General features: G+C 52.1%; 1 protein-coding gene across 1 annotated transcript in view; it reads right to left on the reverse strand.

The window, feature by feature from the left end:
• Positions 1–16,045, reverse strand: part of NPR2 (natriuretic peptide receptor 2) — a 239,603-nt gene that overhangs the window by 113,988 nt on the left and 109,570 nt on the right. The window contains exon 3 of the mRNA XM_040420641.1: positions 1,778–1,891. Within this exon, the coding sequence (XP_040276575.1) occupies positions 1,778–1,891 (114 nt within the window). The remainder of the gene's footprint in view (positions 1–1,777; positions 1,892–16,045) is intronic.

Raw genomic sequence — 16,045 nt, forward strand, 5'->3', positions numbered from 1 at the left:
ATCATTTCAGAACTTTTTCCCCCTTTAATGTGACCTGTAAACTGTACGACTCAATGGAAAAACAAACTGAAATCTTTTAGGTGGAGGGAACAAAAAAAAACAACTAAAATAATCTGGTTGCATAAGTGTGCACACCCTTAAACTAATACTTTGTTGAAGCCCCTTTTGATGTTATTCCAGCACTCAGTCTTTTTGGGTCTGAGTCTATCAGCATGGCACATTTTGACTCTTCTTTGCAGAAACCCTCCAAATCTGTCAGATTGCGAGGGCATCGCCTGGGCACAGCCCTCTTCAGATCACCCCACAGATTGCGAGGGCATCTCCTGGGCACAGCCCTCTTCAGATCACCCCACAGATTGCGAGGGCATCTCCTGGGCACGGCCCTCTTCAGATCACCCCACAGATTGCGAGGGCATCTCCTGGGCACAGTCCTCTTCAGATCACCCCACAGACTGCGAGGGCATCTCCTGGGCACAGCCCTCTTCAGATCACCCCACAGATTGCGAGGGCATCTCCTGGGCACGGCCCTCTTCAGATCACCCCATCGGATTCAGGTCTGGGCTCTGGCTGGGCCATTCCAAAACTTTAATCTTCTTCTGGTGAAGCCATTCCTTGGTTGATTTGGATGTCTACTTTGGGTCGTTGTCATGCTGAGAGATGAAGTTCCTCTTCATGTTCAGCTTTCTAGCAGAAGCCTGAAGGTTTTGGGCCAATATTGACTGGTATTTGGAACTGTTCAGAATTTCCTCCAGCTTAACTAAGGCCCCAGTTCCAGCTGAAGAAAGTCAGCCCCTTGGCATGATGCTGCCCCCACCAGGCTTCACTGTGGGGATGGGGTTCTTCTGGTGATGTGCAGGGTTGTTTTTGCCCCAAACATATCTTTTCGAATTATGGCCAAAAAGTTCCACCTTGGTTTCATCAGACCATAACACCTTTTCCCACTTGCTTTTGGGAGACTTCAGATGTGTTTTTGCAGAATGTAGCCCGGCTTGGATGTTTTTCTTGGTAAGAAGAGGCTTTCGTCTTGCCCCTCTACCCCATAGCACAGACATATGAAGAATACAGGAGATTGTTGTCACATGGACCACACGGCCAGGACTTGCCAGATATTCCTGCAGCTCCTGTAATGTTGCTGTCGGCCTCTTGGTCGCCTCCCAGACCAGTTTTCTTCTCGTCTTCATCAGTTTTGGAGGGACGTCCAGTTCTTGGTGATGTCACTGTTCGGCCATATTTCCTCCACTTGATGATGACGGTCTCCACTGTGTTCCATAGTAGATCTAATGCCTTGGACATTTTCTTGTCCCCTTCTCCTGACTGATACCTTCTAACAATGAGACCCCTCTGATGGAAGCTCTCTGTGGACCATGGCTTCTGCTGTGGGATGTGTCCAAGAACATTTCAGGAAAGACCAACTAGAGCAGCAGAGCTTTATCTGGGGTTAATCAGAGGCCCTTTACATGACGACCGGTGTCTGCTGACTCCGATCTAACAGGATTCTGAATGTGATTGCTTAGTTCTGAGCACAGCGACATCCCCAGTTATAAGAGGGTGTGCACACTTATGCAACTACATTGTTTTAGTTTTATATTTTTTCTTCCCTCCACGTAAAAGATTTCAGTTTGTTTTCCATTGAGTTGTGCAGTTTATAGGTCACATTAAAGGGGGAAAAAGTTCTGAAATGATTTATCTTTGTCTCATTTCTTTACATCACAGAAACCTGACATTTTACCGGGGGCGTGTGGACTTTTTATATCCATTGTACATGGGGGGAACTTACCAGCGTATAGTTTAACTCCACATTGAACTCCTCTTTACATCTGTGAATCAGGTTCTTCTGGAAGGTCTGGTACTCTGGGTTCTGTGGCTCATGATACGAGATCACCAGGACAGTCTAATGGAAAGAAGGAACGCTGGTCAGAAACATGGAGATAATAGGGGAGGGCATGGGGATGACACTTTCATTACAGTGGATTATCACGGTGGTCTGTCCTGATATTACAGAGGAGGAGCATGGTGAGCTGCCCTGATATTACAGAGGAGGAGCATGGTGAGCTGTCCTGATATTACAGAGGAGGAGCATGGTGGTCTGTCCTGATATTACAGAGGAGGAGCATGGTGGGCTGCCCTGATATTACAGAGGAGGAGCATGGTGGTCTGTCCTGATATTACAGAGGAGGAGCATGGTGGGCTGTCCTGATATTACAGAGGAGGAGCATGGTGAGCTGTCCTGATATTACAGAGGAGGAGCATGGTGGTCTGTCCTGTTATTACAGAGGAGGAGCATGGTGGGCTGCCCTGATATTACAGAGGAGGAGCATGGTGATCTGTCCTGATATTACAGAGGAGGAGCATGGTGGTCTGTCCTGATATTACAGAGGAGGAGCATGGTGGGCTGCCCTGATAGTACAGAGGAGGGGCATGGTGAGCTGTCCTGGTATTATAGAGGAGGAGCATGGTGAGCTACCCTGATATTACAGAGGAGGAGCATGGTGGGCTGTCCTGGTATTACAGAGGAGGAGCATGGTGAGCTGTCCTGATATTACAGAGGAGGAGCATGGTGGGCTGTCCTGATATTACAGAGGAGGAGCATGGTGGGCTGTCCTGGTATTACAGAGGAGGAGCATGGTGGGCTGTCCTGATATTACAGAGGAGGAGCATGGTGGGCTGTCCTGGTATTACAGAGGAGGAGCATGGTGAGCTGCCCTGATATTACAGAGGAGGAGCATGGTGGTCAGTCCTGATATTACAGAGGAGGAGCATGGTGGGCTGTCCTGGTATTACAGAGGAGGAGCATGGTGGGCTGCCCTGTTATTACAGAGGAGGAGCATGGTGGTCAGTCCTGATATTACAGAGGAAGAGCATGGTGGTCTGTCCTGATATTACAGAGGAGGAGCATGGTGGGCTGTCCTGATATTACAGAGGAGGAGCATGGTGGTCAGTACTGATATTAGAGGAAGAGCATGGTGGTCTGTCCTGATATTACAGAGGAGGAGCATGGTGAGCTGTCCTGATATTACAGAGGAGGAGCATGGTGGTCTGTCCTGATATTACAGAGGAGGAGCATGGTGGGCTGTCCTGATATTACAGAGGAGGAGCATGGTGGTCAGTACTGATATTAGAGGAGGAGCATGGTGGTCTGCCCTGATATTACAGAGGAGGAGCATGGTGAGCTGCCCTGTTATTACAGAGGAGGAGCATGGTGGGCTGCCCTGATAATACAGAGGAGGAGCATGGTGAGCTGCCCTGATATTACAGAGGAGGAGCATGGTGGGCTGTCCTGATATTACAGAGGAGGAGCATGGTGAGCTGCCCTGATATTACAGAGGAGGAGCATGGTGAGCTGTCCTGATATTACAGAGGAGGAGCATGGTGGGCTGTCCTGATATTACAGAGGAGGAGCATGGTGGGCTGCCCTGATATTACAGAGGAGGAGCATGGTGAGCTGCCCTGATATTACAGAGGAGGAGCATGGTGGGCTGTCCTGTTATTACAGAGGAGGAGCATGGTGGGCTGCCCTGATATTACAGAGGAGGAGCATGGTGAGCTGTCCTGTTATTACAGAGGAGGAGCATGGTGGGCTGTCCTGATAATACAGAGGAGGAGCATGGTGAGCTGCCCTGATAATACAGAGGAGCATGGTGAGCTGTCCTGATATTACAGAGGAGGAGCATGGTGGGCTGCCCTGTTATTACAGAGGAGGAGCATGGTGGGCTGCCCTGATATTACAGAGGAGGAGCATGGTGGGCTGCCCTGTTATTACAGAGGAGGAACATGGTGGGCTGCCCTGATAGTACAGAGGAGGAGCATGGTGGGCTGCCCTGATATTACAGAGGAGGAGCATGGTGGGCTGCCCTGATATTACAGAGGAGGAGCATGCTGAGTTGCCCTGATATTACAGAGGAGGAGCATGGTGAGCTGCCCTGATATTACAGAGGAGGAGCATGCTGAGCTGCCCTGATATTACAGAGGAGGAGCATGGTGGGCTGCCCTGATATTACAGAGGAGGAGCATGGTGGGCTGCCCTGATATTACAGAGGAGAAGCATGGTGGTCTGTCCTGATATTACAGAGGAGGAGCATGGTGGTCAGTCCTGATATTACAGAGGAGGAGCATGGTGGTCAGTCCTGATATTACAGAGGAGGAGCATGGTGGGATGTCCTGGTATTACAGAGGAGGAGCATGGTGAGCTGCCCTGATAATACAGAGGAGCATGGTGAGCTGTCCTGATATTACAGAGGAGGAGCATGGTGGGCTGCCCTGATATTACAGAGGAGGAGCATGCTGAGTTGCCCTGATATTACAGAGGAGGAGCATGGTGGGCTGCCCTGTTATTACAGAGGAGGAGCATGGTGGGCTGCCCTGATATTACAGAGGAGGAGCATGGTGGGCTGCCCTGTTATTACAGAGGAGGAACATGGTGGGCTGCCCTGATAGTACAGAGGAGGAGCATGGTGGGCTGCCCTGATATTACAGAGGAGGAGCATGGTGGGCTGCCCTGATATTACAGAGGAGGAGCATGCTGAGTTGCCCTGATATTACAGAGGAGGAGCATGGTGAGCTGCCCTGATATTACAGAGGAGGAGCATGCTGAGCTGCCCTGATATTACAGAGGAGGAGCATGGTGGGCTGCCCTGATATTACAGAGGAGGAGCATGGTGGGCTGCCCTGATATTACAGAGGAGAAGCATGGTGGTCTGTCCTGATATTACAGAGGAGGAGCATGGTGGTCAGTCCTGATATTACAGAGGAGGAGCATGGTGGGATGTCCTGGTATTACAGAGGAGGAGCATGGTGAGCTGCCCTGATAATACAGAGGAGCATGGTGAGCTGTCCTGATATTACAGAGGAGGAGCATGGTGGGCTGCCCTGATATTACAGAGGAGGAGCATGCTGAGTTGCCCTGATATTACAGAGGAGGAGCATGGTGAGCTGCCCTGATATTACAGAGGAGGAGCATGCTGAGCTGCCCTGATATTACAGAGGAGGAGCATGGTGGGCTGCCCTGATATTACAGAGGAGGAGCATGGTGGGCTGCCCTGATATTACAGAGGAGAAGCATGGTGGTCTGTCCTGATATTACAGAGGAGGAGCATGGTGGTCAGTCCTGATATTACAGAGGAGGAGCATGGTGGGATGTCCTGGTATTACAGAGGAGGAGCATGGTGAGCTGCCCTGATAATACAGAGGAGCATGGTGAGCTGTCCTGATATTACAGAGGAGGAGCATGGTGAGCTGTCCTGGTATTACAGAGGAGGAGCATGGTGAGCTGTCCTGATATTACAGAGGAGGAGCATGGTGGGCTGCCCTGTTATTACAGAGGAGGAGCATGGTGAGCTGCCCTGATATTACAGAGGAGGAGCATGGTGAGCTGCCCTGATATTACAGAGGAGGAGCATGGTGAGCTGCCCTGATATTACAGAGGAGGAGCATGGTGGGCTGTCCTGTTATTACAGAGGAGGAGCATGGTGGGCTGCCCTGATATTACAGAGGAGGAGCATGGTGAGCTGTCCTGGTATTACAGAGGAGGAGCATGGTGGGCTGTCCTGATAATACAGAGGAGGAGCATGGTGAGCTGCCCTGATAATACAGAGGAGCATGGTGAGCTGTCCTGATATTACAGAGGAGGAGCATGGTGAGCTGCCCTGATATTACAGAGGAGGAGCATGGTGGGCTGCCCTGATAATACAGAGGAGGAGCATGGTGGGGAGACCTGTTATTACAGAGGAGGAGCATGGTGGGCTGCCCTGTTATTACAGAGGAGGAACATGGTAGGTTGCCCTGATAGTACAGAGGAGGAGCATGGTGGGCTGTCCTGGTATTACAGAGGAGGAGCATGGTGGGCTGCCCTGATATTACAGAGGAGGAGCATGGTGGGCTGTCCTGGTATTACAGAGGAGGAGCATGGTGGGCTGCCCTGATATTACAGAGGAGGAGCATGCTGAGTTGCCCTGATATTACAGAGGAGGAGCATGGTGAGCTGCCCTGATATTACAGAGGAGGAGCATGCTGAGCTGTCCTGATATTACAGAGGAGGAGAATGGTGGGCTGCCCTGATATTACAGAGGAGGAGCATGGTGGGCTGCCCTGATAGTACAGAGGAGGAGCATGGTGGGCTGCCCTGATATTACAGAGGAGGAGCATGGTGGGCTGTCCTGGTATTACAGAGGAGGAGCATGGTGAGCTGCCCTGATATTACAGAGGAGGAGCATGGTGGGCTGCCCTGATATTACAGAGGAGGAGCATGGTGGGCTGTCCTGGTATTACAGAGGAGGAGCATGGTGGGCTGCCCTGATATTATAGAGGAGGAGCATGGTGGGCTACCCTGATATTACAGAGGAGGAGCATGGTGGTCTGTCCTGATATTACAGAGGAGGAGCATGGTGGGCTGCCCTGATAATACAGAGGAGAAGCATGGTGGGGAGACCTGTTATTACAGAGGAGGAGCATGGTGGGCTGCCCTGATATTACAGAGGAGGAGCATGGTGGGCTGCCCTGATATTACAGAGGAGGAGCATGGTGGGCTGCCCTGATAGTACAGAGGAGGAGCATGGTGGGCTGCCCTGATATTACAGAGGAGGAGCATGGTGGTCTGTCCTGATATTACAGAGGAGGAGCATGGTGGTCTGTCCTGATATTACAGAGGAGGAGCATGGTGGGCTGTCCTGATATTACAGAGGAGGAGCATGGTGGGCTGCCCTGATATTACAGAGGAGGAGCATAGTGAGCTGCCCTGTTATTACAGAGGAGGAGCATGGTGAGCTGTCCTGATATTACAGAGGAGGAGCATGGTGAACTGCCCTGATATTACAGAGGAGGGGCATGGTGAGCTGTCCTGATATTACAGAGGAGGAGCATGGTGGGCTGCCCTGATAATACAGAGGAGGAGCATGGTGGGGAGACCTGTTATTACAGAGGAGGAGCATGGTGGCTGCCCTGATAATACAGAGGAGGAGCATGGTGGGGAGACCTGTTATTACAGAGGAGGAGCATGGTGGGCTGCCCTGATATTACAGACGAGAAGCATGGTGGGCTGCCCTGATATTACAGAGGAGGAGCATGGTGGGCTGTCCTGATATTACAGAGGAGGAGCATGGTGAGCTGTCCTGATATTACAGAGGAGGAGCATGGTGAACTGCCCTGATATTACAGAGGAGGGGCATGGTGAGCTGTCCTGATATTACAGAGAAGGAGCATGGTGGGGAGTCCTGTTATTACAGAGGAGGAGCATGGTGGGCTGCCCTGTTATTACAGAGGAGGAGCATGGTGAGCAGCCCTGATATTACCGAGGAGGAGCATGGTGAGCTGCCCTGTTATTACAGAGAAGGAGCATGGTGGTCTGTCCTGATATTACAGAGGAGGAGCATGGTGAGCTGTCCTGATATTACAGAGGAGGAGCATGGTGGTCTGTCCTGGTATTACAGAGGAGGAGCATGGTGAGCTGTCCTGATATTACAGAGGAGGAGCATGGTGGGCTGCCCTGTTATTACAGAGGAGGAGCATGGTAAGCTGTCCTGATATTACAGAGGAGGAGAATGGTGGGCTGCCCTGATATTACAGAGGAGGAGCATGGTGGTCTGTCCTGGTATTACAGAGGAGGAGCATGGTGAGCTGTCCTGATATTACAGAGGAGGAGAATGGTGGGCTGCCCTGATATTACAGAGGAGGAGCATGGTGAGCTGCCCTGATAATACAGAGGAGGAGCATGGTGGGCTGCCCTGATATTACAGAGGAGGAGCATGGTGAGCTGTCCTGATATTACAGAGGAGGAGCATGGTGGGGAGTCCTGTTATTACAGAGGAGGAGCATGGTGGGCTGTCCTGATATTACAGAGGAGGAGCATGGTGAGCTGTCCTGATATTAAGGAGGAGGAGCATGGTGGGCTGCCCTGATATTACAGAGGAGGAGCATGGTGAGCTGCCCTGTTATTACAGAGAAGGAGCATGGTGGTCTGTCCTGATAATACAGAGGAGGAGCATGGTGAGCTGTCCTGATATTACAGAGGAGGAGCATGGTGAGCTGTCCTGATATTACAGAGGAGGAGCATGGTGGGCTGCCCTGATATTACAGAGGAGGAGCATGGTGGGCTGCCCTGATATTACAGAGGAGGAGCATGGTGAGCTGTCCTGATATTACAGAGGAGGAGCATGGTGGGGAGTCCTGTTATTACAGAGGAGGAGCATGGTGGGCTGTCCTGATATTACAGAGGAGGAGCATGGTGGGCTGTCCTGATATTACAGAGGAGGAGCATGGTGGGCTGCCCTGATATTACAGAGGAGGAGCATGGTGGGCTGTCCTGATATTACAGAGGAGGAGCATGGTGGGGAGTCCTGTTATTACAGAGGAGGAGCATGGTGGGCTGTCCTGATATTACAGAGGAGGAGCATGGTGAGCTGCCCTGTTATTACAGAGGAGGAGCATGGTGAGCTGCCCTGATATTACAGAGGAGGAGCATGGTGGGGAGTCCTGGTATTACAGAGGAGGAGCATGGTGATCTGTCCTGATATTAAGGAGGAGGAGCATGGTGGTCTGTCCTGATATTACAGAGGAGGAGCATGGTGGGCTGCCCTGATATTACAGAGGAGGAGCATGGTGGGCTGCCCTGATATTACAGAGGAGGAGCATGGTGGGCTGCCCTGTTATTACAGAGGAGGAACATGGTGGGCTGCCCTGATAGAACAGAGGAGGAGCATGGTGGGCTGCCCTGATATTACAGAGGAGGAGCATGGTGGGCTGTCCTGGTATTACAGAGGAGGAGCATGGTGGGCTGCCCTGATATTACAGAGGAGGAGCATGGTGGGCTGCCCTGATATTACAGAGGAGGAGCATGCTGAGTTGCCCTGATATTACAGAGGAGGAGCATGGTGAGCTGCCCTGATATTACAGAGGAGGAGCATGCTGAGCTGTCCTGATATTACAGAGGAGGAGCATGGTGGGCTGCCCTGATATTACAGAGGAGGAGCATGGTGGGCTGCCCTGTTATTACAGAGGAGGAGCATGGTGGGCTGCCCTGATATTACAGAGGAGGAGCATGGTGGGCTGCCCTGATATTACAGAGGAGGAGAATGGTGGGCTGCCCTGATATTACAGAGGAGGAGCATGGTGGGCTGCCCTGATAGTACAGAGGAGGAGCATGGTGGGCTGCCCTGATATTACAGAGGAGGAGCATGGTGGGCTGTCCTGGTATTACAGAGGAGGAGCATGGTGAGCTGCCCTGATATTACAGAGGAGGAGCATGGTGGGCTGCCCTGATATTACAGAGGAGGAGCATGGTGGGCTGCCCTGATATTACGGATGAGGAGCATGGTGGTCTGTCCTGATATTACAGAGGAGGAGCATGGTGGGCTGCCCTGATATTACAGAGGAGGAGCATGGTGGTCTGTCCTGATATTACAGAGGAGGAGCATGGTGGGCTGCCCTGATAATACAGAGGAGGAGCATGGTGGGGAGACCTGTTATTACAGAGGAGGAGCATGGTGGCTGCCCTGATAATACAGAGGAGGAGCATGGTGGGGAGACCTGTTATTACAGAGGAGGAGCATGGTGGGCTGCCCTGATATTACAGAGGAGGAGCATGGTGGGCTGCCCTGATATTACAGAGGAGGAGCATGGTGGGCTGCCCTGATAGTACAGAGGAGGAGCATGGTGGGCTGCCCTGATATTACAGAGGAGGAGCATGGTGGTCTGTCCTGATATTACAGAGGAGGAGCATGGTGGTCTGTCCTGATATTACAGAGGAGGAGCATGGTGGGCTGTCCTGATATTACAGAGGAGGAGCATGGTGGGCTGCCCTGATATTACAGAGGAGGAGCATAGTGAGCTGCCCTGTTATTACAGAGGAGGAGCATGGTGAGCTGTCCTGATATTACAGAGGAGGAGCATGGTGAACTGCCCTGATATTACAGAGGAGGAGCATGGTGGGCTGCACTGATATTACAGAGGAGGAGCATGGTGAGCTGTCCTGATATTACAGAGAAGGAGCATGGTGGGGAGTCCTGTTATTACAGAGGAGGAGCATGGTGGGCTGCCCTGTTATTACAGAGGAGGAGCATGGAGGGCTGCTCTGATATTACAGATGAGGAGCATGGTGGGCTGTCCTGTTATTACAGAGGAGGAGCATGGTGAGCAGCCCTGATATTACCGAGGAGGAGCATGGTGAGCTGCCCTGTTATTACAGAAAAGGAGCATGGTGGGATGCCCTGATAATACAGAGGAGGAGCATGGTGAGCTGTCCTGATATTACAGAGGAGGAGCATGGTGGTCTGTCCTGGTATTACAGAGGAGGAGCATGGTGAGCTGCCCTGATATTACAGAGGAGGAGCATGGTGGGCTGTCCTGATATTACAGAGGAGGAGCATGGTGGGGAGTCCTGTTATTACAGAGGAGGAGCATGGTGGGCTGCCCTGATATTACAGAGGAGGAGCATGGAGGGCTGCCCTGATATTACAGAGGAGGAGCATGGTGGGCTGTCCTGATATTACAGAGGAGGAGCATGGAGGGCTGCCCTGTTATTACAGAGGAGGAGCATGGTGGGCTGTCCTGATATTAAGGAGGAGGAGCATGGTGGGCTGCCCTGATATTACAGAGGAGGAGCATGGTGGGCTGCCCTGATATTACAGAGGAGGAGCATGGTGGGCTGTCCTGATATTACAGAGGAGGAGCATGGTGGGGAGTCCTGTTATTACAGAGGAGGAGCATGGTGGGCTGTCCTGATATTACAGAGGAGGAGCATGGTGAGCTGCCCTGTTATTACAGAGGAGGAGCATGGTGAGCTGCCCTGATATTACAGAGGAGGAGCATGGTGAGCTGCCCTGATATTACAGAGGAGGAGCATGGTGGGGAGTCCTGTTATTACAGAGGAGGAGCATGGTGGTCTGTCCTGATATTACAGAGGAGGAGCATGGTGGTCTGTCCTGATATTACAGAGGAGGAGCATGGTGGGCTGCCCTGATATTACAGAGGAGGAGCATGGTGGTCTGTCCTGTTATTACAGAGGTGGAGCATGGAGGGCTGCCCTGATATTACAGAGGAGGAGCATGGTGGGCTGCCCTGATATTACAGAGGAGGAGCATGGTGAGCTGTCCTGATATTACAGAGGAGGAGCATGGTGGGCTGCCCTGATATTACAGAGGAGAAGCATGGTGAGCTGTCCTGATATAACAGAGGAGGAGCATGGTGGGCTGCCCTGATATTACAGAGGAGGAGCATTGTGGTCTGTCCTGATATTACAGAGGAGGAGCATGGTGGGCTGCCCTGTTATTACAGAGGAGGAGCATGGTGAGCTGCCCTGATATTACAGAGGAGGAGCATGGTGAGCTGTCCTGATATTACAGAGGAGGAGCATGGTGGTCTGTCCTGATATTACAGAGGAGGAGCATGGTGGGCTGCCCTGATATTACAGAGGAGGAGCATGGTGGGCTGCCCTGTTATTACAGAGGAGGAGCATGGTGAGCTGTCCTGATATAACAGAGGAGGAGCATGGTGGGCTGCCCTTATATTACAGAGGAGGAGCATGGTGAGCTGTCCTGATATTACAGAGGAGGAGCATGGTGGGCTGCCCTGATATTACAGAGGAGGAGCATGGTGGGCTGCCCTGATAATACAGAGGAGGAGCATGGTGGGCTGCCCTGATATTACAGAGGAGGAGCATGGTGAGCTGTCCTGATATTACAGAGGAGGAGCATGGTGGGCTGCCCTGATATTACAGAGGAGGAGCATGGTGGGCTGTCCTGATATTACAGAGGAGGAGCATGGTGAGCTGCCCTGTTATTACAGAGGAGGAGCATGGTGAGCTGCCCTGATATTACAGAGGAGGAGCATGGTGAGCTGCCCTGATATTACAGAGGAGGAGCATGGTGGGGAGTCCTGTTATTACAGAGGAGGAGCATGGTGGTCTGTCCTGATATTACAGAGGAGGAGCATGGTGGTCTGTCCTGATATTACAGAGGAGGAGCATGGTGGGCTGCCCTGATATTACAGAGGAGGAGCATGGTGGTCTGTCCTGTTATTACAGAGGTGGAGCATGGAGGGCTGCCCTGATATTACAGAGGAGGAGCATGGTGGGCTGCCCTGATATTACAGAGGAGGAGCATGGTGAGCTGTCCTGATATTACAGAGGAGGAGCATGGTGGGCTGCCCTGATATTACAGAGGAGAAGCATGGTGAGCTGTCCTGATATAACAGAGGAGGAGCATGGTGGGCTGCCCTGATATTACAGAGGAGGAGCATTGTGGTCTGTCCTGATATTACAGAGGAGGAGCATGGTGGGCTGCCCTGTTATTACAGAGGAGGAGCATGGTGAGCTGCCCTGATATTACAGAGGAGGAGCATGGTGAGCTGTCCTGATATTACAGAGGAGGAGCATGGTGGTCTGTCCTGATATTACAGAGGAGGAGCATGGTGGGCTGCCCTGATATTACAGAGGAGGAGCATGGTGGGCTGCCCTGTTATTACAGAGGAGGAGCATGGTGGGCTGTCCTGATATTACAGAGGAGGAGCATGGTGGGCTGTCCTGATATTACAGAGGAGGAGCATGGTGGGCTGCCCTGATATTACAGAGGAGGAGCATGGTGAGCTGTCCTGATATAACAGAGGAGGAGCATGGTGGGCTGCCCTGATATTACAGAGGAGGAGCATGGTGAGCTGTCCTGATATAACAGAGGAGGAGCATGGTGGGCTGCCCTGATATTACAGAGGAGGAGCATGGTGAGCTGTCCTGATATTACAGAGGAGAAGCATGGTGGGCTGCCCTGATATTACAGAGGAGGAGCATGGTGGGCTGCCCTGATAATACAGAGGAGGAGCATGGTGGGCTGCCCTGATATTACAGAGGAGGAGCATGGTGAGCTGTCCTGATATTACAGAGGAGGAGCATGGTGAGCTGTCCTGATATTACAGAGGAGGAGCATGGTGGGCTGCCCTGATATTACAGAGGAGGAGCATGGTGAGCTGTCCTGATATTACAGAGGAGGTGCATGGTGGTCTGTCCTGATATTACAGAGGAGGAGCATGGTGAGTTGTCCTGATATTACAGAGGAGGAGCATGGTGGGCTGTCCTGATATTACAGAGGAGGAGCATGGTGGTCTGTCCTGATATTACAGAGGAGGAGCATGGTGGGCTGCCCTGTTATTACAGAGGAGAAGCATGGTGGGCTGCCCTGATATTACAGAGGAGGAGCATGGTGAGCTGTCCTGATATTACAGAGGAGGAGCATGGTGGGCTGCCCTGATATTACAGAGGAGGAGCATGGTGGTCTGTCCTGATAATACAGAGGAGGAGCATGGTGGGCTGCCCTGATATTACAGAGGAGGAGCATGGTGAGCTGTCCTGTTATTACAGAGGAGGAGCATGGTGGGCTGCCCTGATATTACAGAGGAGGAGCATGGTGGGCTGTCCTGTTATTACAGAGGAGGAGCATGGTGGGCTGTCCTGATATTACAGATTAGGAGCATGGTGGGCTGCCCTGATATTACAGAGGAGGAACATGGTGAGCTGTCCTGATATGACCGAGAAGGAGCATGGTGGGGAGTCCTGTTATTACAGAGGAGGAGCATGGTGGGCTGTCCTGATATTACAGAGGAGGAGCATGGTGGTCTGTCCTGATATTACAGAGGAGGAGCATGGTGGGCTGCCCTGTTATTACAGAGGAGAAGCATGGTGGGCTGCCCTGATATTACAGAGGAGGAGCATGGTGAGCTGTCCTGATATTACAGAGAAGGAGCATGGTGAGCTGTCCTGTTATTACAGAGGAGGAGCATGGTGGGCTGTCCTGATATTACAGAGGAGGAGCATGGTGGTCTGTCCTGATATTACAGAGGAGGAGCATGGTGGGCTGCCCTGTTATTACAGAGGAGAAGCATGGTGGGCTGCCCTGATATTACAGAGGAGGAGCATGGTGAGCTGCCCTGATATTACAGAGGAGGAGCATGGTGAGTTGTCCTGTTATTACAGAGGATGAGCATAGTGGGCTGTCCTGATATTACAGAGGAGGAGCATGGTGGGCTGTCCTGTTATTACAGAGGAGGAGCATGGTGAGCTGTCCTGATAATACAGAGGAGGAGCATGGTGGGCTGCCCTGATATTACAGAGGAGGAGCATGGTGAGCTGTCCTGATATTACAGAGGAGGAGCATGGTGGTCTGTCCTGATAATACAGAGGAGGAGCATGGTGGGCTGCCCTGTTATTACAGAGGAGGAGCATGGTGGGCTGCCCTGATATTACAGAGGAGGAGCATGGTGGGCTGCCCTGTTATTACAGAGGAGGAGCATGGTGGGCTGTCCTGATATTACAGAGGAGGAGCATGGTGGGCTGTCCTGATATTACAGAGGAGGAGCATGGTGGGCTGCCCTGATATTACAGAGGAGGAGCATGGTGAGCTGTCCTGATATAACAGAGGAGGAGCATGGTGGGCTGCCCTGATATTACAGAGGAGGAGCATGGTGGGCTGCCCTGATATTACAGAGGAGGAGCATGGTGAGCTGTCCTGATATTACAGAGGAGGAGCATGGTGGGCTGCCCTGATATTACAGAGGAGGAGCATGGTGGGCTGCCCTGATAATACAGAGGAGGAGCATGGTGGTCTGTCCTGATATTACAGAGGAGGAGCATGGTGGTCTCTCCTGATATTACAGAGGAGGAGCATGGTGGGCTGCCCTGATATTACAGAGGAGGAGCATGGTGAGCTGTCCTGATATTACAGAGGAGGAGCATGGTGAGCTGTCCTGATATTACAGAGGAGGAGCATGGTGAGCTGTCCTGATATTACAGAGGAGGAGCATGGTGGGCTGCCCTGATATTACAGAGGAGGAGCATGGTGAGCTTTCCTGATATTACAGAGGAGGAGCATGGTGAGCTGTCCTGATATTACAGAGGAGGAGCATGGTGAGCTGTCCTGATATTACAGAGGAGGAGCATGGTGAGCTGTCCTGATATAACAGAGGAGGAGCATGGTGGGCTGTCCTGATATTACAGAGGAGGAGCATGGTGAGCTGTCCTGATATTACAGAGGAGGAGCATGGTGAGCTGTCCTGATATAACAGAGGAGGAGCATGGTGGGCTGCCCTGATATTACAGAGGAGGAGCATGGTGAGCTGTCCTGATATAACAGAGGAGGAGCATGGTGGGCTGCCCTGATATTACAGAGGAGGAGCATGGTGAGCTGTCCTGATATTACAGAGGAGGAGCATGGTGGGCTGCCCTGATATTACAGAGGAGGAGCATGGTGGGCTGCCCTGATAATACAGAGGAGGAGCATGGTGGGCTGCCCTGATATTACAGAGGAGGAGCATGGTGAGCTGTCCTGATATTACAGAGGAGGAGCATGGTGAGCTGTCCTGATATTACAGAGGAGGAGCATGGTGGGCTGCCCTGATATTACAGAGGAGGAGCATGGTGAGCTGTCCTGATATTACAGAGGAGGTGCATGGTGGTCTGTCCTGATATTACAGAGGAGGAGCATGGTGAGTTGTCCTGATATTACAGAGGAGGAGCATGGTGGTCTGTCCTGATATTACAGAGGAGGAGCATGGTGGGCTGCCCTGTTATTACAGAGGAGAAGCATGGTGGGCTGCCCTGATATTACAGAGGAGGAGCATGGTGAGCTGTCCTGATATTACAGAGGAGGAGCATGGTGGGCTGCCCTGATATTATAGAGGAGGAGCATGGTGGTCTGTCCTGATAATACAGAGGAGGAGCATGGTGGGCTGCCCTGATATTACAGAGGAGGAGCATGGTGAGCTGTCCTGTTATTACAGAGGAGGAGCATGGTGGGCTGCCCTGATATTACAGAGGAGGAGCATGGTGGGCTGTCCTGTTATTACAGAGGAGGAGCATGGTGGGCTGTCCTGATATTACAGAGGAGGAGCATGGTGGGCTGTCCTGATATTACAGATTAGGAGCATGGTGGGCTGCCCTGATATTACAGAGGAGGAACATGGTGAGCTGTCCTGATATGACCGAGAAGGAGCATGGTGGGGAGTCCTGTTATTACAGAGGAGGAGCATGGTGAGCTGTCCTGATATTACAGAGAAGGAGCATGGTGAGCTGTCC

Source organism: Bufo bufo, chromosome 2 (genome assembly GCF_905171765.1).
Source record: "Bufo bufo chromosome 2, aBufBuf1.1, whole genome shotgun sequence".
NCBI classification, from domain to species: Eukaryota; Metazoa; Chordata; class Amphibia; order Anura; family Bufonidae; genus Bufo; species Bufo bufo.